Source organism: Mauremys mutica, chromosome 3, assembly GCF_020497125.1.
Source record: "Mauremys mutica isolate MM-2020 ecotype Southern chromosome 3, ASM2049712v1, whole genome shotgun sequence".
Classification (NCBI taxonomy): Eukaryota; Metazoa; Chordata; order Testudines; family Geoemydidae; genus Mauremys; species Mauremys mutica.
The window spans coordinates 96,180,166-96,206,993 of NC_059074.1; the positions used below are offsets into that span (position 1 = coordinate 96,180,166).

At 43.9% G+C, this 26,828-nt stretch overlaps 1 protein-coding gene across 2 annotated transcripts in view; it reads left to right on the forward strand.

Annotated features, from left to right (window-relative positions):
* The window catches only part of NCOA7 (nuclear receptor coactivator 7), a 156,471-nt gene that overhangs the window by 60,225 nt on the left and 69,418 nt on the right, over positions 1 to 26,828 (forward strand). For both annotated transcript variants that reach the window (XM_045010751.1, XM_045010754.1), the window contains exon 3: positions 9,496 to 9,749. In XM_045010751.1, coding sequence (XP_044866686.1) covers positions 9,496 to 9,749 — 254 coding nt within the window. The remainder of the gene's footprint in view (positions 1 to 9,495; positions 9,750 to 26,828) is intronic.

Here is a 26,828-nt window from a genome sequence, read left to right on the forward strand (position 1 = left end):
AGTATGACAGTGCCTGCCCTGAAGAGCTTACATACTGACTAGATAAGGCAGACAAAACGTGAGCGCAAGAAATTATTGTTATAATTTTACAGATGAGGAACTGGCACAGAGAGATTAAGTGATTTGACCAAAGTTGTACCAGAAATTTTGGCAGTGCAAAAATGAACCCAGATCTTCTGAGTGCCAGTCCAGTGTCTCAACTACAAGACCATCCTTTGCTAAAGGAGGTATTTGAATGGGGAGAGAGTGAGTGATCTACTTTGCCCATTTAGAAAGTGTTTGATATGCAGGACCAGTGCGTAATGATGTGTGGAACTGGTATTAGGAGAACATCACTGGCAGAGCAGAGGTGGCGGCTGGGATGGGAATGCAGTTAGAGAATCTAATTTTGCATTTGGAAAAAAAGATTTGTAATATGGATTTACTTGAACAAGTATGGGTTATGTACATAGGTGCTGACGCTGTGGGTGCTCTGGGGCTGGAGCACCCACAGGGAAAAAATGGGGGTGCTGAGCACTCAATGGCAGCCCCCCATCAACACCTCTTCCTCCCCCCAGAGCCTCCTGTCTGCCATCAGAACGCGCATATCAGCGCCTCCCCATCCCTCCCTGCGCCTCCCGCCCACCGCAATCAGCTGTTTCACAGCATGCAGGAGGCTCGGGGGCAAGAGGAGAGGAGCAAGGATGACACGCATGGGGGGGAGGGGGCGGAACTGGGCAGGGAGAGGTGGGATGGGGGTGGTGCAGGGTCAGGAAGAGGCGTGGTGGGGCCTTGGGGGAAGGGATGGAGTGGGGATGGGGCCTGGGGCAGAGCTGGGTGTCAAGCCCCCCCTGGTACTTTGGAAAGTCGGCACCTGTGGTTATGTGACCTTTAGAGAATGTTAAAGGAGCAATTCCCAAGAGAGCCAGCTGTAACTCATTATAAAAGAAGGCATGACGTAGATTTGTAAATCAAAGTAAAAATATCCTTATAAAAGCCTTCCACTGTGAGGGGATTTATTAGATTGCTGTAATGCAGTAGTTCTTAAACTTTTGTACTGATGACCCCTTTCACATAGGAAGCCTCTGAGTGTGACACCCCCCCCCTTATAAATTAATAACACTTTATACATTTAACACCATTATAAATGCTGGAGGCAAAGCAGGGTTTGGGGTGGAGACTGATAGCTCGCGACCCTCCATGTAATACCCTTGCGACCCCCTGAGGGGTCCCGACCCCCAGTTTGAGAACTCCTGCTGTAATGGTAATGTAGACCTGAATGCATTATAATCTTTTTTTTTTCCTTAGGTAAACAGAAAAGGTGTGTCAACACTGCAGCTGGGAGGTAGGACTCCCAGCTAGGGTAGATGTATATGCATTAGCTCTGCTTGTGCTCGTGTGATAAAAATATCAGTATTGTGGCAAAGTCCCGTCTCAGTCTCCCCAGCCTCGGCTGTTTTTAGCTCTGGTGAGACTGGCTTGGGTAATGCAGTCCCCCTTAGGACTCAGGGGAAGTCTGTTCCCTGTCTTCCCACCAGTCTTAGTTAAAGTATTTTTACCCTGCCTTGTGGGAGAGCGTCCTGCCGCTCCTCCTGGGGAGGCTTGCTGCTTCAACACTCCTGGCAGCTAGGCTCCTTCTCTCTCTGTTTCCCCCCCCCTTCCTCTCTCCCTCCCGCCCAGGAAGGGGTTTAAAAAAGGTCTCAGGCAGCTCCAAGTTGGAATCAGCTGATCCTAATTACCCTCAGGTAGCTCCCCTCAGCTGATTCTAATTTGCTACCTTGGTAACCCTTTCTCAGCTGAACCTGATTGACCTGTAGTTGCCTCTCAGTTGATAAGGAGGAGGGCCTTTTAACCCTCTGGGACTGACTCCTCCCCCCCCCCCTTGCAACTGTCTGTCCTGAGTTTATCACAGTATGCTTGTGGTAGCATGCGAGGTGGCTTGGGCTAGCTGCCCAAATCCTATGTATGTACTTAGAGGTGCCTAGTCTGAGCTGCTGTCTGTGCCACTGCAGCCACTCAATGATTTTTAGCACGCTAGCTGGAGCATAGCTAGTGCATGTGTGTCTACGCAAGCTGGGAATCACACACTGCCAGCTGCTATGTACACGTAGGCAAAAGTTGGGGTTATCTTATAAATTTCCAAATAGATTGTTAGGGTTTTTATACATATACTGAGTTTTTAGGTTCTTCAGTCTTACTAAAGTAATAATAAGGAGCTCTTATACATCTTTTTTCAGTTCAGAGCTTTCAAAGCTCTTTACAAAGGAGGGTAAATATCCATAGCACCATTTCACAGATGTGGAAACTGAAGTCCAGAGGTGCAGTGACTTGATCAGAGTCATAACTGAGGTATCATGAATGCAGTGCCATATCCATTGGATCGTGCTGCCTTTTTGGTGATGTTGACGAGTGACTGTATGTGAAATCTGAATCTGCTGTTTACTTAGGCGTGGAAGGATTAGATTTTTATTGATAACTGTCGATTTTTACCATACACACACAAACTGATAAGATCTTTCCATAGATGATAATCAAAATGTACAGATAGGCAAAGTAAGAAAAATACAACTTGAGAACTTATTAGTGTTTGATTTAAGGATATTTACTTTGTATATTTTGACATGTGATGTTGACAATTTGTATTTTAATAGTTATAAAGCTTGAACTTTTTGAATCTGTGTCTACTGTTACTAAATAATTATTTTCTGACACCCTTGTTGTCTGACATCCTCCCAATTCCTTGCAGCTGTAAACATTTAAATGTATAAATATCAAAAAAGCTTAAAAACAAACAGTATCCATCAAAATTATAAAAAAATAAAAATCAAATTATGTGAAGACTGTTTCTGCAAATTAGTAATTAATTTCAACTAAAGAGGGAATTTCCTGTAATGATCTATGCTGCTAATTTATTCTCTTACATAGTTAGTGTATTTTGTCATTTTAATAGATAACTGAGTTTGTTTAACTGAATTACAATAAGGTTTGTTTTGAAAATTGAAAGAGCTAGTAGAGATTATTGTTATAGATGTGTTTCAGTGGTAGTTGAACATGTTCATTATTTTAAATAAAGTACAAAATAGTGTGCCAGCCCCCAAGTTTGCCTTGAGTCAGTTTAAGCATAGGGATACCAAGCTTCTTGGCTTTTCTGTTTCTGCTGCAGGATGTGTATCAGTGTGGGCACTTGTTGCCATTTCAGAGAGCTGTTTTCCTGCAGGGTGGCTGATACGTGGATTTATGAAGACATTTCACCCAAGATGAATTGTTTGCACCAGTTTTGATCTGAAAAGAAAGATTGCTGGCTCCGCAACGGAAGTCTGGAGCAAGGTGTGATGCTTTGGCAAAGCATCTGACTTCCCTTAGCTTTGCAAGCAGCTATAATTTATTTAGCCTGAAATCACTTATTCATCAGATTACATCAGATCCGATGAGAGGATAGCTGTGCCCAGAGCTGATTGAGCTGCGACGGCACTGAGCTGAATGAAGGGGAGATGTTGGGCAGGCTAGAGTGGAAAGCCTGGGAAGTGTCTGTCTAGTGAAATCTAATGTAGGCTTCTAATAGAATAATTCTGTGCAATATATTTGGATAGTGTAAAGTTTATGGGGGACTCCTCTTAGAGAGGAGAATTAACATTAATATTGTGGTGAGGTGAGATTAATATAGTTAGGATGAGTATTCTTTTAATTATATTGTTGTGAGGTGATACAAAGTAAGTAAGATAATACTCTTATTATATTAATCTCATGTCTCCATGTGGGGGCACAAACAGATAAAGATTCTTTTAAAGTGATTTAAAATGGCTATTGGCTTAATTTAAAAAACAAAAAACACCTTACTGCCTGTATGCATGTTGCTGGATTTCCAGTGACCCCATCTGTGGAGCATAATGTGCATGTGCCACAGGATGTTATGCTGATTGTATACCAGTTGCCAAGGAAACTTTTACAGGACGCACATTGTGGTACTGTTCCCAGTGGGAAAAGGATGTCCATTAAAAGTGAAATGAAGAGGGAAGGTTTGTGTGATTTACTAAGAGCTGTGTTAAAATTGTAAACTGACACTATAAATATCAAGGTTTTTTTTCTGGTTCCGCTTGTGGGCTAGGGGCTCTGCAGGGACATGTGAGATCTTGGCCTAGCAGCACTCAGTCTGCTGACAGACAGCCTATATCAGGGGTCGGCAACCTTTCAGAAGTGGTGTGCCGAGTCTTCATTTATTCACTCTGATTTAAGGTTTCGCGTGCCATTTTAACGTTTTTAGAAGGTCTCTTTCTATAAGTCTATAATATATAACTAAACTATTGTTGTATCTAAAGTAAATAAGGTTTTTAAAATGTTTAAGAAGCTTCATTTAAAATTAAATTAAAATGCAGAGCTCCCCAGACCAGTGGCCAGGACCTGGGCAGTCTGAGTGCCAATGAAGATCAGCTCGCGTGCCGTCTTCGGCACACGTGCCATAGGTTGCCTACCCCTGGCCTACATAGTAAGTTGGGGTGAATTGTGCCTCTTTGTTTTAGGGAGCAACCTGCTTTCTCTCTCTCTCTCTGATTTTGGTTACTGTGTGTTATTGTTCTGGATTCTAATAATAAAAGTAATATTACATTCCAACCTTCCAGCAAGAGTATTTGAAGTTTTTTTTATCCTGCTTTGCTGTATCTGTGCTGGGGAACATAGCAGTTTGTCCCTATTTTCTCTTTCCATATCTGTTTGAGGGCTTAAAGGGAAGTTGTTTCTGGTTGGCTGATTTTTTTATTTGTTTGTTAATTGATATGTATGGAGGGTGAAAATGGAAGAGGGTTTCTGTTTTTATTATATATAGATATAGATATATAATATAATATCAAAAAAGGAATTGTAAGGGTTTTTCTGCTCCCTTATCTCTATTTATAAGGTTCCCCCTCCACCCCCCAGCAAATTAACCATAGCTAACTCATACAGGAATCAATATGAATCTTTCCCTTATTTTAGTGGGAATTTATCCAACCCCCCCTCATCAAAATTGGTGGAAACCAATGGAGACTGGAGGCTTTGGCTTTGAAAATCATTGTTATGCATTTAGACGTGGGAAATAGATGCCACGGTGTGCAAATGCCATGGTGTGGGAGCACTACAGAGATGCCTGTAAGTAAGTAAATAAATAAAATAGTTGTGTTGCGTGTCAGGACTGCCTTGTATGAAATACTTTTCTTGGTGCTTAAATACAAAGAAAGCTGTGAAAGACACTCATCTGAGTGATGTGGGTTCTATTGTCATGGAAATACACATAGCGAAAACTCTTTTTGTCTGCTGAGTGGCATCTTTTCTCTTCTCCCAGCCTGCCCAATGAAACATGATAGGTTATCCATTAGTGTGATGTGGCTAATCAGGTATCTCCTGTAATAGCAATCTATTCATTCACCAGAAAGGTCATGTACTGCTGTTCCAAAGTCTATTGTTTAACCACAGAAACCTGCCGTACAGTGCTCATACTCAATGTAGTTTAAGAATAACTTTCTGGATTGGATTCTGGGGTTCAAATCTGGCACCAAGTTTTGTTTTTTCACAAAAAAAAAAAAAAAGTTCTGCAGAATTGAAAACGGTAAAAATGTTTCTATCAAATTATTCCAAAGGAAACATTTTTTGTTTAATAAATCTTCCCCTGAGTGGCTGCTGTGAAGGACATGGGAGTGATCTGTAATATTTAATGAATATTATATGTTCCATCTTATTGATGGTTCTTGTGTTGTTTGCTGTCTGATTACAAGGGATTAATTCAAGCAGGAGGTAGTGGCATGTACCCAGGAAAAGGACAATAACTTCAGATAGCCTCCCATTTACCGATACTTAAAGGACAATGCAGGTGTCATTACCTCTAACCATGCTGAGCTCACCAGTCTGGTTTGGCAGAGTGGGCCGGGTCCCAGCCTGTATCCACAGGGGGATCCAACTCCACATAGGAAAAACTGGAACAAAGATTTTTGTATGGATAAAAAGGTAGCCCTGGCTGGGATGATTTAGTTTAGTGGTTCTCCAACTTTCGTACTGGTGACCCCTTTCACATAGCAAGCCTGTGAGTGTGACCCTCACTAATAAATTAAAAACACTTTTTAATACATTTAACACCATTATAAATGCTGGAGACAAAGTGGGTTTGGGGTGGAGGCTGACAGCTCACGACCCCCCAGGTAATAACCTCACAAACCCCTGAAGGGTCCTAACCCCCAGTTTAAGAACCCCTGATTTAGTTGGTGTTGGTCCTGCTTTGAGCAGGGGGTTGGACTAGATGACCTCCTGAGGTCCCTTCCAACCCCGATATTCTATGATTTTATGATAGTCTCTGAAGGACTGGGGAGAGTAGGCAGCAAACTGCTGGGGAGCAGACTAAACTCCAATCCCAAGAGGTTGAAGTGTCTGGGATAAACTACGCTTATTCTTTAGGTAACATAGACCTGCATATAGACTTTTTATTGTGTTACACACCCTTTTCTCTGATTAGGCCTTGTTCCTCCTGATGAGATTAAACAATACTTCTGTTTTGAAAAGGCTCTGTTAGGTCACTGTGTTCACCACTACTCCCAATGGGAAGAACCACAGGCAGCTGGTCCCAGTCAGACCTGCTGAGCAGTGAGTTGGAGAACTGAAGGATTCCACCTTGAGTGAAGTGAAGTCTCAGGGCTACTCACCTGAATGCATGCACTCAAATGGTATGTCTACACAGCAACTAGACACCTGCAGCAGGCCCATGCCAGCCAACTCAGGCTTGTGGAGCTCAGGGTTGGGGGCTGTTTCATTGCTGTGTAGATTTCTGGGCTTGGGCCGAAACCTGGGCTCTAAGACTTTGTGAGGGGGGAAGGGTCCCCGAACTCAGCCTCCATCTTGAACCCAGAAGTCTACAAAGCAGTGAAACTGCCCTACCCCATGAGCCCGAGTTGGCTGGCATGGGCCAGCCATGCCTGTCTAGTTGCTGTGTAGACATACCCAAAGGGACTAGAGAGGGGTCAAAAGTGAAGCTAGGCCTGTAACGGTGAGAGTTGCAAACACATTCTGCTGCACTGTGCTAGTGCATAATAATAATACGTAGCACTTGTATAGCGTTTTTCATTGGCCAGGCTGAGAGAAATGCAAATAGTAAACAAAATCATAGAGAGAAAAAAGAGAGTGAGATTTTTCAAATAATCTGTTGTGTATAATGCTAGGTAGTGTCGCTAGCCCAGGCAAAGGGATTTGGTTTTTTTGTTTGTTTTTTTAAATATATAGACCAGGATTTTCAAAAGTGACTCCTGATTTGTAGTGCCTCAGTTTTTGGATGCCAAGCTTGAGACACCTTAAAAGGCTCTGCTTTTCAGCACTATCTGAAAAGCAAGCCCTTCTAAGGTGTCAAAGATTGGGAATTCAAAATGTGACTCACCCCAAATCACTGCCTTCTGCCCAGATTTGACGGTGGTCTGAAGGCTCTATGCTTCGCTGATGAGGCTGCCTCAAATTGGCTTGGCACGCTCCGCATTCAGTAAGAAGACTAGTCATTTTTGGAAAATTTGGCCATTATTTTTAATCTTATGGTGTCTTTCTTAAACGATCCCATTTGCAAAGGAAGTTATGTGCCAGACTGGTATGAATCATGCACTTATAGTACAGTGCTCAGGACTCAGGGTTAGATGTGGTGATAAAAAACCACATCAACTCTGTATTCATGCTACTGCTTTCGCCATTGCTACCGCCTGTAGAACAGGCCTGATAATCTTTGGTTTTTGTCTTTTTCTTTTTATTAACTACAGTTTATCTAAATAAGGACACAAGAATATTATAAGAAAACATTAATTGGAGGAATCTGTTTATAGTGTCCTTTATATGACCCTCTGTTTCTGAGGATCATTGTACATGTTGAGGGTTTCTTAAAGTTAGTTGGTGGGTGTATGTGAGTAATCGTCTGTAATTTTCTATTACCATTTTCTTAGTTTTGAGACTGTACATACGCAGTTCAAAACTTGCGATCTGGTTTTGATAAAAATAAATAAACTGCGAATCTGAAAACTAAAGCCCTGGTGGGTTTGAATTGTAGATGGGCCATTAGTAGGCTGTTGTTAGTTTTACTTTTTACTGAACCAGATGATTCAGGTCTCCCTAAAAGTGATGCAATCTTACACACACAGATAACGGTCATCACCTTCTCCAGAGCAGAAAATGCAAGTCACTAAGAGTCTGGAGCTAAGATCAACCATGATGTAAGAGGTTGCAATTTCAGCATAGACAGTAGCTTTGCACAAGTTTACCCAAGGACTGAGTACTGTATAGCCATATGTCTGCAATCTGATCATAGTGTACTGCTGCCTTTGCACCAGATTTAGATCTTGTCATTATATAATGGCTGCCTCTGTAACTTTCACTCCATGCATCTGAAGAAGTGAGTTTTTTTTTACCCACGAAAGCTTATGCCCAAATAAATCTGTTAGTCTTTAAGGTGCCACCGGACTCCTTGTTGTTTTTGTGGATACAGACTAACACGGCTACCCCCTGATACTTGTATGTATGTTGAGTTTTCCCTTCCCATCCTATTCCATTTGTGCAAGCTCATGAAACATTTTCATAACTGTAATGGATCCTTAATAGTTGTAGCTTTATGGCTATCTTCTCTCAATGCACATACATAATGACTGTTATCAGCTGCAGAGAACAACATATAGCATCCTCCTTAGTATCCCTGTAACTGAAAAGCTATTAATGCACTAGAAGGAAAGATCATTGAGGTTAGTTGTTTTTCTGTTCATATAGTTTGTGTCAATGATTTGTAAATCAGTGGTAACAGAGGGTTGTTGTAAGGATTACATTACCATTGATAATCTTTGTGATGATCTCTCAGTTAAGCACTGTTCTTACTGAAATTGAGTGCCAAAGATGGCGACTGGAACAGCAGTTGTGACACCTGCCACATATCTCTCATTTTGGGTATATTTTAAGGCATTTTTGAAAAAAAAAATCTCTTGTGATAAAAGATTTTGTAGAGAGTTACAGGCAGGGCATTAAGATTTCTCTTGTAGAAACTGTGACAGCTTGAGAACATTGCCCTGTATGAACAGTCCTGAGAGAACCGTAGTTATATTGCTTAATGCAATAGGCATTCAGAAACTGGTGGTGGTGAGGGTGGTATAACAACCTTTATAGAACAGAGTATGAGTGGCTGCTGATAAATAACCTTGAACAAAATGTAAATAAATAACAAGTTTATATCAAAACAAGCTAGCTCATAAAGCAGAGGCAGTCAACTGTGAAATTATAACTTTAGCTGTTGTGTTATAATACATTTAGACCTAGAATAGTTTTGATTTCATCCCATGTCTCATCTAGAAAATATTACTCCATGCTTTGTTTCCCCCCTACTCCTTATAAGAGAGAGAGTGAGTGTGTGTGTGTGTGTGTGTGTGTGTGTGAGAGAGAGAGAGCATATAATAAATTCATTTGCAGAAACAAGATTGGCCAAATCAGTTCCCAGTAAGAGACCACATCTCACTCTCTTTTTTTTGTAATTTGTATTTTATCTAGGTTGAAAAAGAAAAAGCAAGCCAAACAAAATGCTGAGACAGTCACTACTAATTCTCGTGGAACCACTGCTTCCAGAACTCAGATTGGGAAGGATGATGGCAGTAAGGTCATTTTGGAGCAAATCAGTTCTGAAGACAACTGCAAACTTGCTGAGGAAAAGGAGGAGTGTGTCACCGAAGAAGAGAAGAAAAAGAAAAAATATAATCAGCTAAAAGATATCAGGCGCACAGAGCTGAAAAGATACTATAATACTGGTGAGTGATGTTAGCACTACAGTATTTTGACACAGTATTGTTTTGGTAGTTCTTAATATCTTTTTCTCATGTGATTGACTTAGGTATTCCTTAAAGGGATAGTCAACTTGAAATCTTGTAAAATCTAAAAATTAGTTAAAATAGTTTCAGGTACTACACCTGCCCCCAAGGCTATGTTTGCACTATGAGCTAGGGGTGTGATTCCCCTGCTCACTTACAGATATTCACGCTAGCTGTCATTGAGATAGCATGAGTATAAGTAGTAGTGTAGCCACAGTAGCACAGGTAGTGGCAGTGGAGGAACGGCTGAGCCTAGCTGACTACATACCAATCAGTGCTAGCACTGTTACACTGCTATGTATACTTGGCTTGCTCGATGAGAGCTGTCACGTGAGCTGGGAAACCACACCCCTAGTTCATAATGCAGACATAGCCTAGTTCCCTTCTGCCAGCTTTTGTGGTGTTTCAATCACTGGTTTCTTAATTTAAAAAAAAATAATCATTTTTCTTTTCCCTGTTTCTGCGTGAAATGCCCACACAAACAGGAGAAAATGACTGTAGACAATGTACTGTCAATATCATGAAGTAAACAAATGAAAAGATAGAAATAATTTTCGTCCTTTTCCGTTGTGGAAATATTAGGTGATGTTTGTAACTATATAATAGGGTTAAACATTTTTAGACATGTGGTTTGTATTTTTTAAATTGATGGTGTATATTCAATATTGTTTTTCAGTTTTTGTTTTTTTTGCATACTGGCAACCGAATATATACTAATCTAGAAGGGTGTTGCTTTTAAATGTAAGTCCTGTTCTATTTGCAGTGCCGTGACATAAGTGTTTAAAACAATCCACCCACAGTCTTGAGAAGATATGGCACTGAGACATTGATAAATGATTTAAAAAAAATGTCCATGGTCTCACAATCACTTATTAATTTTACACATGTGAATAATCCTATTGAAATAAAGTTTAGCTTGTGCCTCTGAGTTAAGCTCGCATCTAAGTGTTTGCAAGATCAGAGTCCATATGTAGCATCCAGTCTGTTGGTCTGGATTACATTTTGTTACATGCCCTGAATCTAGGGTGACCATGTTTCCCTAAACTGAAAATGGGACACGGGTAAGTGGCAGTGCCAGGCGGTTCGGGCCAACCCCGCGTCACCTGGCGTTGCTGCTTGCCTGAGCCCCACTGCACTGGGTTGGCCTGAACCACCTGGTGGTGTTGCTCTCCCAAGCTGAAGTCACGGATGTTACAACTTTTTTGGCAAAACTTGGCATTTGTCCCACTTGCTATTGCCCAGACGTTCCTCTGCACCCCCTTAGGGCAAGAGCAAACGAGACAAATGCCCAGTTTTGCAAAAAAGTCATGACGTCTGGGACAAAGGTTAAAAAGGGGACTGTCCAGGTCAAAACAGGATGTATGATCACCTTACCTAAATCATTTCAAAGACAAGGTGGGTGAGGTAATATCTTTTATTGGACTAACTTCTGTTGGTGAGAGAGACAAGCTTTCGAGCTACACAGAACTCTTCCTCAGGTCTGGGAAAGGTACTAAGAGTGTCACAGCTAAATACAAGATCGAACAGATAATTTAGTGTAAGTAGCACATATTCTAAGGGACTGTTCAAGGTGAAGTGGCCTGTTAACACCTCTGTAGTCACAGGACAAATATATTTCAGATATGATTTATGATAATATATTTTGGCTTCCAAATGTTGTAGTGGGAATTTGATAGAAAAAGTAACCATTAACTAATGGTTAATTTATGGTGCCAGTACATGGCATCATAGCAGTCCTGTTTTGTGAGGACTTGCTGTCACAAAGCTGTCTCTAAAAAAAAGAGTATTGTACATTTTACATCATAAAGACATGACCCTTTTGTGTTACGTGATATATTGTTACAATTTGTGCCCTGCACATTCATGAAAACCCACTTCACTCTGAATATCCTGCATTGTAATACTGTAAAAGAATCAGAAACCAAAAAGAAGCTAGTGCCTTGTGAGCAGCAGGTGCAGATTAATCAACAGTTTTAGAATCGCTGTTGTACATTAACCCAAGCTCTTCTGTGGTAATTTGTGACTTTTTTTTTTTTAAAGACCCTATCCTGTAAACTCTTTTGCTTGTTGGTAACTTCACTCATTTAAGCAAAATTCCTTGTGTGTAAAGCATTGGCAGAGCTGGACCCAAAGAGATCAACAATTTAGATGTTTAAAAAAAATTGTACTTCAGTTTATCTTGAGTACTGCCTCAGATCAACAATGTATTTGCAATAGTATCTTTAGTATAAGAACACTGAAGTGTTTGGATTGAAGAATAAATCTGTTAAGTTACATCTGTGTAGTTGTTCTGGCAAACCTTTTTGCAAGTATTTATAACTGACAAATAATTGAAAGACAGCAAAGTAAATACTGTGGTTATTAAAAGTGTTTCTACTTAAAATGATTTAGATGAAATCTTAACCCTTTCTTTAAAGGATCATTTTTAATAGAGAATGACAATCTGGAGAAGTTCTGAGTTTTGTGAAATGGGTGGAATTTGTTTTAGTGTTTCAGAGTTTTTGTGAAACATTGAAGAACTATTGGAACTTCCTTGGAAAAACATGACAAACACAAAAATGAAGTTGCTAGGAATGTAAACATCATGATGCTCCTTTCCTCTCTCCCTGTACACTTGTACTCCTGTAAGGCTCTTCTGTGGTCACATTCCCTGCCATCGTTTTCTCTTAAGAATGTCTTTGCAAGTTGGTTCTTTCCAGCAAAAAAGGTGCCCCCTGAGCCTTTATACGGAGAGCTTTTAGCATCTTAATCTGAGTAAACTGAGAATGCAGAGATTGAATTTATATTAACAAAATTTGTCTCATATGTGATGAGATGTTTAAAATGGACTGGTATGCTTGAAAAGTGACCTTTCAGGTCTACACTATAAACTTACATCAGTATTACTACGTCGTTCGGGGTGTGTGAAAAATCCACATCCCTGAGCGATGCAGTTATAACAACCTATCCCCTGGAGTAGACAGTGCTATGTCGACGGGAGGGCTTCTCCTGTCGACATAGCTACCGCTTCTCAGGGAGATGTATTAACTACACCAACAGAAGAAGCTCTCCCATCTGCATAGTAGTGTTTCACTGAAGCGTTACAGTGGTGCATTTGCACCAGTGCAGATGCATCACTGCAGTGTTTTAAGTGTAGATATGCCCTTTCGCTACTTAACATTTTCAAAGTAATCTCCACAACCATAAGGGCTATAAACATTAATTAATTTAATTTAAAAGCTAATTAGATCCCAGAGCGCAGTTCTGTACAAAGGGGTGTATTCAGGAATTCTGCAGTGGCAGAACACACAGGGCCCTACCAATAAGGGGATACTTTCTGCCTAGTCAATAATATGTACACACACATCCTGCAAACAATTCACATGCTTATTTGAAGTATCACAGGACTTCCTTAACAAGCAGGCTAATGGAGAGTGTCCGTGCCATACTTCATTCAGTCTAAATGTAGTTTTGACCAGTATTCTCTAGACAGGCCCTGAAGTGCTTTGACTAAACCCAATAACCTCACTCTCACTTGTTCTTCTGCCTATCCATATATCTAGGGTTGGGTACATTTGTATGTTTTGTTGTTGTTTGTTTGTTGTTGCTGCTAGCTTGAGGAATATCCGTATAATTGAACTCTACACTTTAGACCTTTAACATTTAATGGTTTCTGAGTGGTACTTCTGAGATTCTTTCTCAGTAATAGTTTATGCTTTTCCAGTACACCTTTGTGCTTCTGTGGAAAAGAAAGAAATGTATTAGATGTGTTAACGGCACTGCAGTTTGCCTCATCTGCGTGCTAATGTGATTGTGGATGCATAATATATAACATGGCTTAATGGAAGTTTTATCACAAGTGCTTTGAGTCTAGAAAGGTCAAGTCTGTCAGTCTAGCAGAAATTTGTCCTCTTAATAATCTCCCTTTCATGGTTTACAGGGTCATAAAAGCCTTCTTTATTTATTGCTGTTGGGGAGAAGGGGGAAGAGCACCACATCTCACTATAAATCATTACTTAGACTCCATGAATCTTCATGGCAAACATGTAAATCTGCATGTTAGTTTGTAAATGCTGACAGTGACTTTCTCATTCTTTCACTTTGAATGTCAGTTCCCTTAACAGATTTAAGTGTAATATGTAATATTTTCTGTCAGCATAATTTCACTGACTCAACAAATGCCACTTCTTACATTAGGATGAGTATAATGCAGCTTCTAAAGGGTGTGGAGATACACATTAACTGGGCACTGTTGCTTTTCTGTTCGATTTCGAGGAGGAGATGGTTCTTAGAAGGAATTGATTTTGACATTTTCTATCTTTGGAAGAGGTTCCAAATATGACATGGGAATGAGAAATCTTAGAGTAGTATATTTGAAGAAGGAATATGATGTTATCTTGTTGTTACTGTTAGAGGCCAGTAGGTGACGTATCAGAACCAAAAAGGAATAGCTGTTGCACCTTTTGATCCTGTAGGAAAGAATCATAAAGTGGAAATGAAAAGTTCCTTTTAGTTTACCTAAGACCTCTCCCAGTGCAGGATTGTTCCCCACAGTACATTTTCTAGTGTTTTTATTGGTTTATTATTAAATGTCCCAGGCTAGGGAACTGCCACCACATCCTTGGGGAGAAGATTGCACAGTTTATTACAGAGGTGGCCAACCTGAGCCTGAGAAGGAGCCAGAATTTACCAATGTACATTGCCAAAGAGCCACAGTAACACGTCAGCAACCCCCCACCAGCTCCCCTGCTCCCAGCACCTCCCATCCACCCGCATTGATCAGGACCTCCCCCTCCCTCCCTGCACCTCCCAATCAGCTGTTTCCTGGCATTGGGGGGAGGGGGGCGGGAAGGAAGGCAAGTTTACAGATGATACTAAACTGCTCAAGATAGTTAAGACCAAAGCAGATTGTGAAGAACTTCAAAAAGATCTCACAAAACTAAATGATTGGGCAACAAAATGGCAAATGAAATTTAATGTGGATAAATGTAAAGTAATGCACATTGGGAAAAATAACCCCAACTATACATACAATATGATGGGGGGTAATTTAGCTACAACTAATCAGGAAAAAGATCTTGGAGTCATCGTGGATAGTTGTCTGAAGACGTCCACGCAGTGTGCAGAGGCAGTCGAAAAAGGAAACAGGATGTTAGGAATCATTAAAAAGGGGATAGAGAATAAGACTGAGAATATCTTATTGCCCTTATATAAATCCATGGTACGCCCACATCTTGAATACTGCGTACAGATGTGGTCTCCTCATCTCAAAAAAGATATGCTGGCATTAGAAAAGGTTCAGAGAAGGGCAACTAAAATGATTAGGGGTTTGGAATGGGTCCGATATGGGGAGAGATTAAAGAGGCTAGGACTTTTCAGCTTGGAAAAGAAGAGACTAAGGGGGGATATGATAGAGGTATATAAAATCATGAGTGATGTGGAGAAAGTGAATAAGGAAAAGTTATTTACTTGTCCCCATAATATAAGAACTAGGGGCCACCAAATGAAATTAGTGGGCAGCAGGTTTAAAACAAATAAAAGGAAGTTCTTCTTCACACAGTGCACAGTCAACTTGTGGCACTCCTTGCCTGAGGAGGTTGTGAAGGCTAGGACTATAACAGGGTTTAAAAGAGAACTGGATAAATTCATGGAGGTTAAGTCCATTAATGGCTATTAGCCAGGATGGGCAAGGAATGGTGTCCTTAGCCTCTGTTTGTCAGAGGGTGGTGATGGACGGCAGGAGAGAGATCACATATGTTCTTATGAGGAGCGAGGGCACGGCAGGCTCGGGGGGGGGGGGGCGGGAAGGGGTGGAGTGGGGGCAGGACCTGTGGCAGAGCCAGGGGTTGAGCAGTGAGCGTCCCCTGGCTCATTGGAAGGTTGGTGCCTATAGCTCCAGCCCCGGAGTCAGTGCCTATACAAGGAGCCACATGTTAACTTCTGAAGAGACGCATGTGGCTCTGGAGCCACAGGTTGGCCACCCCGGCTTAATAGATTACACTGCCAGGCAGTCCTTCCTGATTATTTATCCTCTTCTTGCTGTTTCTCATGCAAGTTGGCAACCTCCAGTCTGGACCTATGGCTCTGAAATAGACTTGTAAAATCTTTCTCTTTGACATCTAAATCTAACCCTATAAAAGCTTGCTTTGTATCTTCAACCCCCATTTTCTTGGCATCTCAGCCTTTAGGCAACTTCTGTCTGTCTCTGCTCTCAGTGTTAGTGGAGACACTATCACTTCGCTCCTGATTTTGCCCCTTCCCTCCTTGTCCTTTGAGATCCACCCTCTCCTCTATACTTCATGCAGTACCTTCTTGCCTCCTCTGTTGTGATTCCTGGCAGTGGCCTCTTCTAGAAATTCCTGCTACTAATCCCTCTTTTAGCAGTAGTCCACGTAGCCTGCCTTAGTCAGTAGACTTCAGCAGTGGCTAACTACTTTGCTCTGCAGTGGCTCGACAACATGATTTACATTTGCTGCCCCATAGTCTTTTTCAGTGGTGGTTCTTCGCAAGGCTGCTTCTGCGACTGCTACTCGTAGCAGCCCCTTCAGGATCATGCCCTTGTCTGTGTGACTTAGTAGTATACTTAGTATATTGAAGAGCTTGCTGTTTTCTGCGGTGTAGCCAGGGGTAGCACTGGCAGCGGTTCGAGCCAGCTGCTCCTTCGGTGCCTTTCCCTTCGAGGGAGGACACTGGTGCTCAATCAACTAGTCCTGTCCATGCTCTGGTCCCGGCTCAACACCCTGGTCCCGGCCCCGGTGTTCCTGGCCGACCTCCGGACGGCGGTTCTGGAGTTCTTTTGGCCAGGACTGCACTGGGTCTCTGCAGGGGTCCTCCACCTGCCCCTGGAGGAGGGAGGGCAGGGCCTGAAGTGGCTCCTGCATGGTGCGGGTAGTCCGGCGTGGAGAGTGCTGGCGCACGCCTTCCTGCGCCGCTTCCGAGGGCTCCGATACGACCGGCAGCTCCTTTATCTCGATCTGAGGGGTCTTCCGCGAGACCTCTCTGGGCTGCCGGTCTTCTACTAAGACCTCCTCCGGACCTGGAAGCTGCTCTCTGCGACCAGGTCTGTGGCGGCCACTGAGGGGGCAGATCTCCTTGCGGAGCCCCTGCTACACAACCCCCAGCTCCATGTGCAGGTGGCGGAGTCCCCCGCGGTGCGCCAGAGGTTGGTCCTGGCAGAAGCTACCAGGGTCGGAGACCTCCTGGACTACGACCGGGGAGACTGGCTGGATCCCCTGACGCTCGCTCGGTGTATGGGGCTCTCCAGACCTTGTATTCCCCAGTGCATACTACAGGAGGTGAAGGCTACTTTGCCGCCCGCTGCTCGGGCCTACCTCAATCGGGTCCTGCGAGAGGGCACGCCCTGCCCACCCCCTACCCCGAGCCCTCCGGACCTTTTCATCGGGCCCCTGTCCCATGGACCTGACCGGCCGCCCCGCCCCTTCTCCGCAAGCCGGCTGCAAGATTTGCAGCCGGTCTGTTTCCAAACCACGCCAAGGAAGCAGCTCTACACGCTCGTGCTCCACACCCTTCACTTCCTCACCCTCGTGTCCCGCCCCGACACAAAGTGGCAGGACCTCCTGCCGCCTCCGGAGAGTGAGGAGCCCCGGTGGGCCAGCCTATACTCTATTCTGTTCCTGAGGCCCGCCGAGGATATCAGTTGGCAGCTCCTTCATGGGGCCGTGAGCACGGGCGTGTATTTGGCGCGGTTTACCCGTCCCAGACACCTGCCCCTTCTGCGGCGCGAGGGAGACCCTGGCGCACGTTTACTTAGAGTGCGCCAGGTTGCAGCCCCTATACGGTTCCTCACCAACATCCTGTTACGTTTCTGGCTGCACTTTTCCCTTCACCTCCTTCTCTATGCACTCCCTGTCCGTGGCCCCACGAAGTCGCGGGACCTCCTGGTCAACCTCCTCCTCGCCCTGGCTAAAATGGCCATCTACGCAACCAGGGAGAGGAGGTTGGCCAAGGGAGTCTCCTGTGACTGTGGGGCTTGGTTCTGATCCTCTGTCTGTTCACGCATCCGGGCAGAGTTCCTCTGGGCGGCGTCCACTGGCTCCCTTGACACCTTCGAGGAGCAGTGGGCGCTGTCTGGGGTTCTCTGCTCGGTGTCCCCGTCAGGCTCCCTTCTTATGACCCTTTGACTGCACTCCTGTCCCTGTTCTTTTATTAGTTGTCCCTCGGAATCAGTTGGGTTCTGAGGTCCTGTAGATCCTCCCCTTAGGCTGGGGGGGATCCTTTAGCATTGGGCGGGCTTCCGCCCGCCCAGTTCCCAGAAACCCAATAGGTACAAACCCTTCTGGACCGTCTGGCTACACACTTGGGCAGCTAGCCCTATCCACTGCCTGTGCTATGCACATGCTGACAATGTTTAGAACACTAGTCCAGCAGAGCTCGTGCAGGCCTGTCTATCTGCGGTGGCAAGCATGCTCCCAAGTGCAGTGTAGGCATACCCTCAGGGTACCCTTAGTGTACTGCCCCATTCTACAGAGGGGAAACTGAAACAGAAAGGTAACATGATTTTCTGAAGCCATACACTGAGTTGACGGCCAAAGCCAGGATTCAGACTCAGAACCGCGTGACTCACCACCCTGTGTTCATTCCTCCACACCACATTCTGTCTCACGACCAGATGGGCTGACCACTGACTAAAGCTGCAGTTGTGAGTGCTTCGTATGTCTGAAAATAAGGTGTCTTAATTTGGGCACCCCGAAAGTGGGGAACACATACGGTAATTAGGGGCCAACTTTTGTCAAAAGTTTGGTTTAGCATCACATAGGAATGCTAAGGCAGGGATCGAATCCAATTCTGCAGGGTGGCATTTAACTTTCCTTAACCACAAGGCCATCCATTCTCTTCTTATACAAGGCCATCTCATTCTCTGCCCCATTCACTACACACCTTCCATTTTTTTCAGTAAATGTGGCAGAGATGCCAGAGGGGCCTCCTTCATTACACAATGCTGATTCATCACTATAGCAGGTCCATCCAGTAAAGTGAATGAGGCAGGATCTTGTGGGAAAAATAGTATGTGATCATGTAATTAAAGATTACATGACAAGTGTATATTCCCCTAAGCCAAAGGGTATTTTAATGGGGGGGAAACAGGAGGAAGATTCATTTTGTCTGCGTCGTATCTAAAGGTGCTCTGAGGCCACCTGAAGGGTAGTGCATGTGCAGTGTTAATAGAATGTTCAGAGTTTTTGGCAGCAGGCCGAGAACAAGCTGTAGTAAGTAAAACACAGAAGGGAAATGACAATGTTCAGTAGCTCATATCACAGCCAAATCTGCACTGATTACATGGGACCAGCAGAAGGTAGTTCCCTAATGCCAAGACTATCCCACTGTCAAACCTCAAAGTCCGGAAGAATTTTGTTAATGAAAAGGTTAGACAACTTAAATACATAATACATAATACTGCATAGCACATTGGGGATACACGTCAAATATTCTATTGGTGACAGTCTTATTAAATGGACGTAATCCTATTAAGACACTCTTCTGAACTGGGATGCGCAAATTAAAAAAAATGTATAGTAATGTCAGAGCTCAGGAAAAAAATGACATTTTATTGTGGAATTTTCAGTTTAGAGTTGTCAAGGCTGATTCCCCACTCTGGCACTTTGAATGCAGAAGGTGGGGGCCCACAAGGATTTTTAAAATTAATACTGGCCACTAAAAAATTCCTAAGGTTACAGCTTTTCTCTGACCTTGACTTGGTAAATGCTGCCACCACCTAAGTGAAAAACTGCCTCTTGCAAATCCTGGAAAAACTCACTTGGAAAGTTTTCCCTGAGGCCCCTTGGCTTTTCCACCCCTCCCTTGGGGAAGCCAAGAAAGAAAACAACAAAAGGGAAACCCAGCTGTTGCCACCAGCTAATTGAAAAACATATCCACAGACCTTTTAAGACACAAAACCAATCAGGTTCTTAAAAAAAGGTAAATTTTATTAAAAACAAAAAGAAAGAAAATACATCTGGAACTTAGGCTTTTACTAGATTTTAAAAGAGCAATTCCACAAATTAAGCACCCAAAACTAGCTTTCTTGGGGGTTCATCTTAAAAGTAACAAGCACACAAAAGCATCTGGGGTTAGCAGAGAGGAGTCCACAAGGCTTAATAAAAGAAATAACCCTAATCGCGTCTATCTAAACATTCCCTGTCCCAAATGAATTCTTCTAGGTATGAACGATGAATTTTAATACCTGGTTCAAACTTTACACAGCATTCCAGCTTCTCCCGTCCCTTGAGCCCAGAGAGAACAACAGAGAGACAAAGGGAAAGCTTTTTTCCCATTTTAAAAAGTTCTAGCCTTCCCATTGGCTCTTTTGGTCAGGTGCCCACTCCCTTTTCTTTACCTGGGTACTTTTTAACCCTTTACAGGTAAAGCAAGCAGCCACCAAGAGGGACTTTATAGCTAACTGGCTGCTGGGTGTCCATAAAAGGGAGCTCCCCCTCACTTCATTTGTCACAAGAGTAGACCTAAAACTGAAGCGTTACTGTGCTAATGTGGTAGTCTCATTTGGTATTCGAAACCTGTTTGTTTAAAATATATGATTTTATTTAACCCCGATAAGAAGCTGAGGGCATAATTTAATAAAGTGCTTCTCGTAATTTGACCTGAAAAAGGTGAGGTACATTTAAAAACCAAAACCCATGTAAACTGCCCCTGGCATAACGCCTGCTTTCTACAGCAGATCTAACCATAAAAGGTTTGATTCTGCCACCCTTATGCCACCCCTTGACTACCTGACTTTCTGAAGTACTGAGCACTCACCATCCTTAATTGTAGCCAGTGGAAGTTGCAGATACTCAGCATCTCTGAAAATCAAGCCCTAGTGGGGCAAATTGTTCCCTAGCATGTAGCCCAACTAGCTGGACTGGGGGTAGCGGAGGTTTCTAGAAGGGGCTGGAGATGAAGGAATCATCCTCCAACCAAGGCTGCAGTGTAGCAGCAGAGCTGTTCAGTGGCTGCTACTGCAATCCTGCACCCTCATTATGTAGGGGATAATGGATCCATAAAGAGGCAGATCCTTAGCCCTCCTGCCCCACCCTCAAATCTCTTTATGTGACAACATTCTGGGAGCCGGCAGGACTGGGCACTGGATGCGTGCATACGCTGTGTAAGGGTATGTCTTCACTAGCAACGTTAAAGCGCTGCTGCGGCACCAGCGCTGGGAGAGAACTCTCCAGCGCTACAAAAAACCCACCCCCACGAGGGGAGTATCTACCAGCACTGGGAATGCGGCTCCCACTGCTGGTGCACTGTCTGCACTGACGCTTTACAGCACTGAAACTTCAGCGCTCAGGGGTGTGTTTCTTCACACCCCTGAGCAAGAAGGTTTCAGCACTGTAAAGTGGCAGGGTAGACAAGGCCTAAGTCTCTCCATGTCACACCTCCTCCTCCGCACAATGGAACCCTAGCAGTTCAGCTGCCTGCTGGGACCTTATGCCTATGGAGAGGTCTAGGGTTTTCCCTTCGCTGAATGGATTTTTACATTTGCAGGTATGAGTATTAATAAATGTAACTAAAAGCTCCATGCACATATAAATGTAACGAAGAATTTGCATATGGTTTTGACTGATTTGCTTTCTGTTAAAAGCAGATTGGATGTAAATCTCTTAGTGTTTTAAAACATAAGCAACCCTTACCAACAGTCGCTCATTCTTTCTCAGATAGGCAAAACCACAAACAATGCTAAATGTCGTAAGATTTAGAGAACATTGACCCACAAGATACTGAAGCATAATTTCCATTCCTCTGTGTAAACAGACTGAGCACCCTTATGGCCTTGCATCTCACCCTATACCAGCTTCTTTGCCCCATCTTTCGTGAAAAATAGAGGTGATGGAATTCATATTTAAGTACTGTGACAAATGGACGTGATGGGACCCACATTAATATCAATATAAGTATAAAAGTAAGTAGAAATTACAGTATAAGTTAAGCAAGAAGATTGCTTTATATCCTGGGAAAAGCTTTGTTCCCAGCTCCTAAGCTGACAGTTTTCTAGAGTCCTAGCCTTTGTGAGTGTGCTGTGACTCTCATCAGGTTGATCCAGGATCAGTGTGTTGTGTAACCTGAGTCTTTCTGTTTTATAGTTCCCGAAAATCCTGAAGTGCTAAAAATCCTTAACAATATGCTGGACGTTGACATCATCATTCACACATTTTTCACATCATATTTAGGTTTCTAATTCACAACCTCATAATTCCCTGCAAATAATCAAGGATTACAATGAACATTTCAAAGAAACTGCCCATTTCAAACAATTATTTAAAGCTAATTATTTTAAGATAAATAGATAAGCTTTTATATAAAAAACAATTCATCTTACGTACTGATAACACCTTGATGTCTTTCAAAAAGCATACACCTTCTTTTGTGATGTCTGGGTAAACATCCCCTAACAGCAGGTCTTTCAGTACACTAATTACTTCTTCACTCTAGGTGGTTTCTTGGGTTCTTGGCTGATTTGTTAGGCAGCCTAATATTTTATACGCACATAATTAAACTCACCAAGACTTAAATAACAAATATAATGAATAAAGAATGGTCAGTGTACTGTCCATCAGACCAAGACTTAGAACATTTTGATTCTGTAAATGATAGCAAGTCAGAATAAGTATAAAATAATTTGGTGCAATATCTTCCTAAATCTACAGAGAGACAAACTGAAGCAAATGCTCTAAGAAGTGGGGATGGGCCCTGCTCAGTGAAACGTGACCCCTAAAATTCTAATATTTTAAATATCGAATATTGTTAAGTATTTGATTGCTGATTACTTTAGCAGAAACACCCAGCTATTTTGGGATTGCAGAGTTTGAGTCCTATCAGCCCTTCTTCCACCTTAATCTGAAATGCTTTTTATCACCCAAACTTTCAAACTATTGGGCTGATGTATGGCACCCTTGTTGACAGTCCACAGGAGGTCACTTTATTATTCTTTTATGAACTGCAAATATACTGTTTTTTAAATGATGATTAAGGCTATGATTTTTTCACGGAGGTCGTGGAAGTCACAGAATCCGTGACTTCCAGCTACCTCCATGAATTCAGCCTTGTTGGCCAGGAGCTGCAGGGTCCGCCTGTTGGGGGGGAGACCCCGCAGCTCCCCATGGCCGTGGGAGCCAGGGGCCCCATAGAGCTCCCAGCCACTGTGGGCGATGGGGCCATAGCGTCTGGCAGCAGTGGCCCCCCGCACAGCTCCCAGCCACCGCGGGCAGTGGGGCCCTCCACAGCTCCGAGCTGCCGTGGGTAGTGGGGCTGCAGCTTCTGGCCACCGTGGGGGGCGGGGATACCCCGAATCTCCTGCCACCGTGGGTGGTGGGGGTACCCCTGAGCTCTGAGCCGCCAAGGGCAGTGGGGCCCCTGGAGTTCTGAGCCGCCGCAGGAGCCCGGGGTCCTTCAAAGCTCCCAGTTGCTGCGGGTGGTGGGGGTACCCCAGAACTCTGAGCCCCCACAGGTGATGGGGGCCCCCAGAGCTTGGAGCAGCCCCTGCAGCTGCCCAACCTCTGTAGGTGGTCTGGGGACCCCGCAGCCGAGCTCTGCATTTTGTCAGGGATATTTTTAGTAAAAGTCAGGGACAGGTCACAGGCTTGTGAATTTTTCTTCATTGTCCGTGACCTGTCCCTGACTTTGACCTGTCGCTGACTTTTACTAAAAATATCCGTGACAAAATCTTAGCCTTAATGATGATAGATGAAGGCTGGACCAACAGGAAATTTGTGTTTAATCACAGAGGGAAAAGAAGCCTGCCCTACTTTTCACATGTATCTCACCCAGCTAGAGACATCAGCATGGCCATACTGGGTCAGACCAATGGTCTAGACCAGTAACCTGCCTTCTGACAGTGACTGATGCCAGATGCTTCAGAGGGAATGAACGGAACAGGGCACTATCAAGTGATCCATCCCCTGTTGTCTGGTCCCAGGTTCTGGCAAGCTGAGGTTTAGGGACACCCAGAGCATGGGGTTGTGTTCCTGACCATCTTAGCTAATAGCCACTGAGGGACCTATCATCCATGAATTTATCTAATTTTTTTTTAAACCCAGTTGTACTTTGGCCTTCAGAACAACGAGTTTGATAGGTTGACTGTGCATTGTGTGAAGAAGTAGTTCCTTTTGGTTGTTTTAACTTCATTGGGTGACCTCTGGCTTTTGTGTTATGTGAAGGGGTAAATACTTCCTTATTCACTTTCTCCACACCAGTCATGATTTTATAGACCTCTATCATATTGCCCCTTAGTCATCTCTTTTCTAAACTGACAGTCACAGTCTTTTTAATCTCTCCTCATTGTTTTTGTTGTCCTTCTCTGTACTTTTCAATTCTAATGCATCTTTTTTGAGATGGGGTTCCCAGAAGGTGTGGGTGTAGAATGGATTTATGTAGTGGCATTGGGATATTTTCTGTCTGCTTAACTATCCATTTCCTAATGGCTCTTAACATTCTGTTAGCTTTTTTGACTGACTGCTGCTGTACATGGAGCAGATGTTTTCAGAGAATTATTCATGGTAACTCCAAGATCTTTCTTGAGTGGTAACAGCTAATTTAGACACCCTCCTTTTGTATCAATAGTTGGGATTATGTTTTCCAATGTGCATTACTTTGCATTAATCAACCTTGAATTTCATCTGCCATTTTGTTCCCCAGTACCCACTGTAGTGAGATCCCTGTGTAACCCTTTGCAGTCAGTTTTGGACTTAACTATTTTTGGTAATTTAGTATCGTCTGCAAACTTTGTACCTCACTGTTTGTCCCTTTTTGCAGATCGTTTATGAATATTTTGAATAGCACTGGTCTCCATACAGATCTTTGGAGGACCCTGCTATTTATCTCTCTCCATTCTGAAAACTGACCATTTCCTGACTTTCAACCAGCTACTGATCCACGAGAGGACCTTCCCTCTTATCCCATGACTGCTTACTTTGGTTAAGACCTTTTGGTGATAGACTTTGTTAAGGGTTTTCTGAAAAACCAAGTACACTATATCCACTGGATCCCCCTTGTCCACGTTTGTTGACCACTGTCTTCTGAACTAGTGGAAGGGAGGGAGAGAAGGGAGGGAGAGGACTCAGGAGTGAATTGGCTAGCAAAGGGGAGGTCAGAAGCTAAAGCCAGAGAGCTGCTTTTTGCAGGGAGGGTCCCACAGAGGGGAAATTAAATGCAAAGCTACGGCTAAGAAATTAAGCCCCCAAAGGCAGGAAGTTGGGAAATGACTGTTTTGTACAACATTGCAAACTCAGCCTCGTTGGACAAATGTGGTATTCTTATTTTGGTGGTGTTTGATTATATAACTTCATATGTTACTGTTCATATTCTTATGTGTACACTATAAAATACGCTCAGAGGCAACACACTAAGGCCTGGTCTACACTAGGACTTTAATTCGAATTTAGCAGCGTTAATTCGAACTAACCGCTCAACCGTCCACACCAGGAAGCCATTTAATTCGAACTAGAGGGCTCTTTAGTTCGAATTTGGTACTCCACCCCGGCAGGTGGAGTAACGCTAAATTCGACATGGCTAGTTCGAATTAGGCTAGGTGTGGATGCAAATCGAACTTAGTAGCTCCGGGAGCTATCCCACAGTGCACCACTCTGTTGACGCTCTGGACAGCAGCCCGAGCTTGGATTCTCTGCCCAGCCACACAGGAAATGACCCGCGAAAATTTGAATTCATTTTCCTGTCTGGGCGGTTTGAATCTGACGTTCTGGTTGCACATCGGGGCGAGCTCCGCAGCACCGGCAGCAATGCAGAGCTCTCCAGCAGAGGAGTTCATGTAATCTCTGAATAGAAAGAGGGACCCGGCATAGACTGACCGGGAACTCTTCGATCTGATCGGTGTGTGGGGCGAGGAGTCTGTGCTTTCGGAGCTGCGCTCCAACGAACGGAATGCAAAGACCTACGAGAAGGTCTCCAAAGCCATGATCCAGACAGAGGATACAGCCGTCATGCAACGCAGCGCCGTGTGAAAATCAAGGACCCCAGACAAGCCTACCAAAAAATCAAAGCGGCCAACGGACGCTACGGAGCCTGCCACCACTGCCCCACCAGTGACCATGGACTCTGATGATGGGACAGTGTCGACGGACAGTTCCTCGACGATGTTCACGGACGGGGAAGATGAGGAAGGGTTTGTGGAGGACGAGGCAGGCGATAGCGCTTACAACGCTGGTTTCCCCGACAGCCAGGATCTATTCATCACCGTCACGGAGATCCCCTACCAACCCTCCCCGGCCAGGAACCCGGATCCTGAATCAGGGGTAGGATCTGTCGGTAAGTGCTTTAACCATGTTAACTTTTATTCTTAATATAACAGGAATCTGAAGTGTGTGAAAAGGAGGTCTCTGTATATATGGTGATAGAACAGAAATCCTCCTGGGAGAATGCCACGAAGCTCTCCTGCCGTTAATCGATAAGCATCAGCAGGAGGTTCCTGGGGAGAGCTGCCTTATTGGGTGCTCCGTGGTAGCACACTTTTCCGCGCGAGGCTTTCACGCGGTATTCAGGGAGCACTGCCTCCCAGAGCACGGCTGCATAGGTCCGTGGTTCGTGCTAGATTTCACGCAGCATGCGCTCTCTATCTCCTTCAGTGCCCGTCCTCACGGTGATCTCGCTCGGAGACTCCTGCATCTAAGTAGGGGAAGAAATGTTACGTTACGCCTGGTCCAAAGTATTTTTAATAAATAAACGGACAGACGGCATAGCACAGACTCAGCACGCAGCTGCGTGACGAGCGTAACGGAAAGCCAAAGAATCAAATGGACGCTCATGGAGGGAGGGGGGAACGAGGACGCAAGGTATCCCACAGTTCCTGCTGTCTCCGAAAAGCATTTGCATTCTTGGCTGATCTCCAAATGCTTCTAGGGTCAAACACAGTGTCCGCGGTGGGTCGGGGCATAGCTCGGCAATTTACGCAGCCCCCCGACCCCCAGAAGTTAAAGGGAAAACAATCCTCTGTTGACTCTTTTACATGTCACCGTATCTGTACTGAATGCTGCAGATAGACGCGATGGTGCAGCACTCAACACCAACATCCTT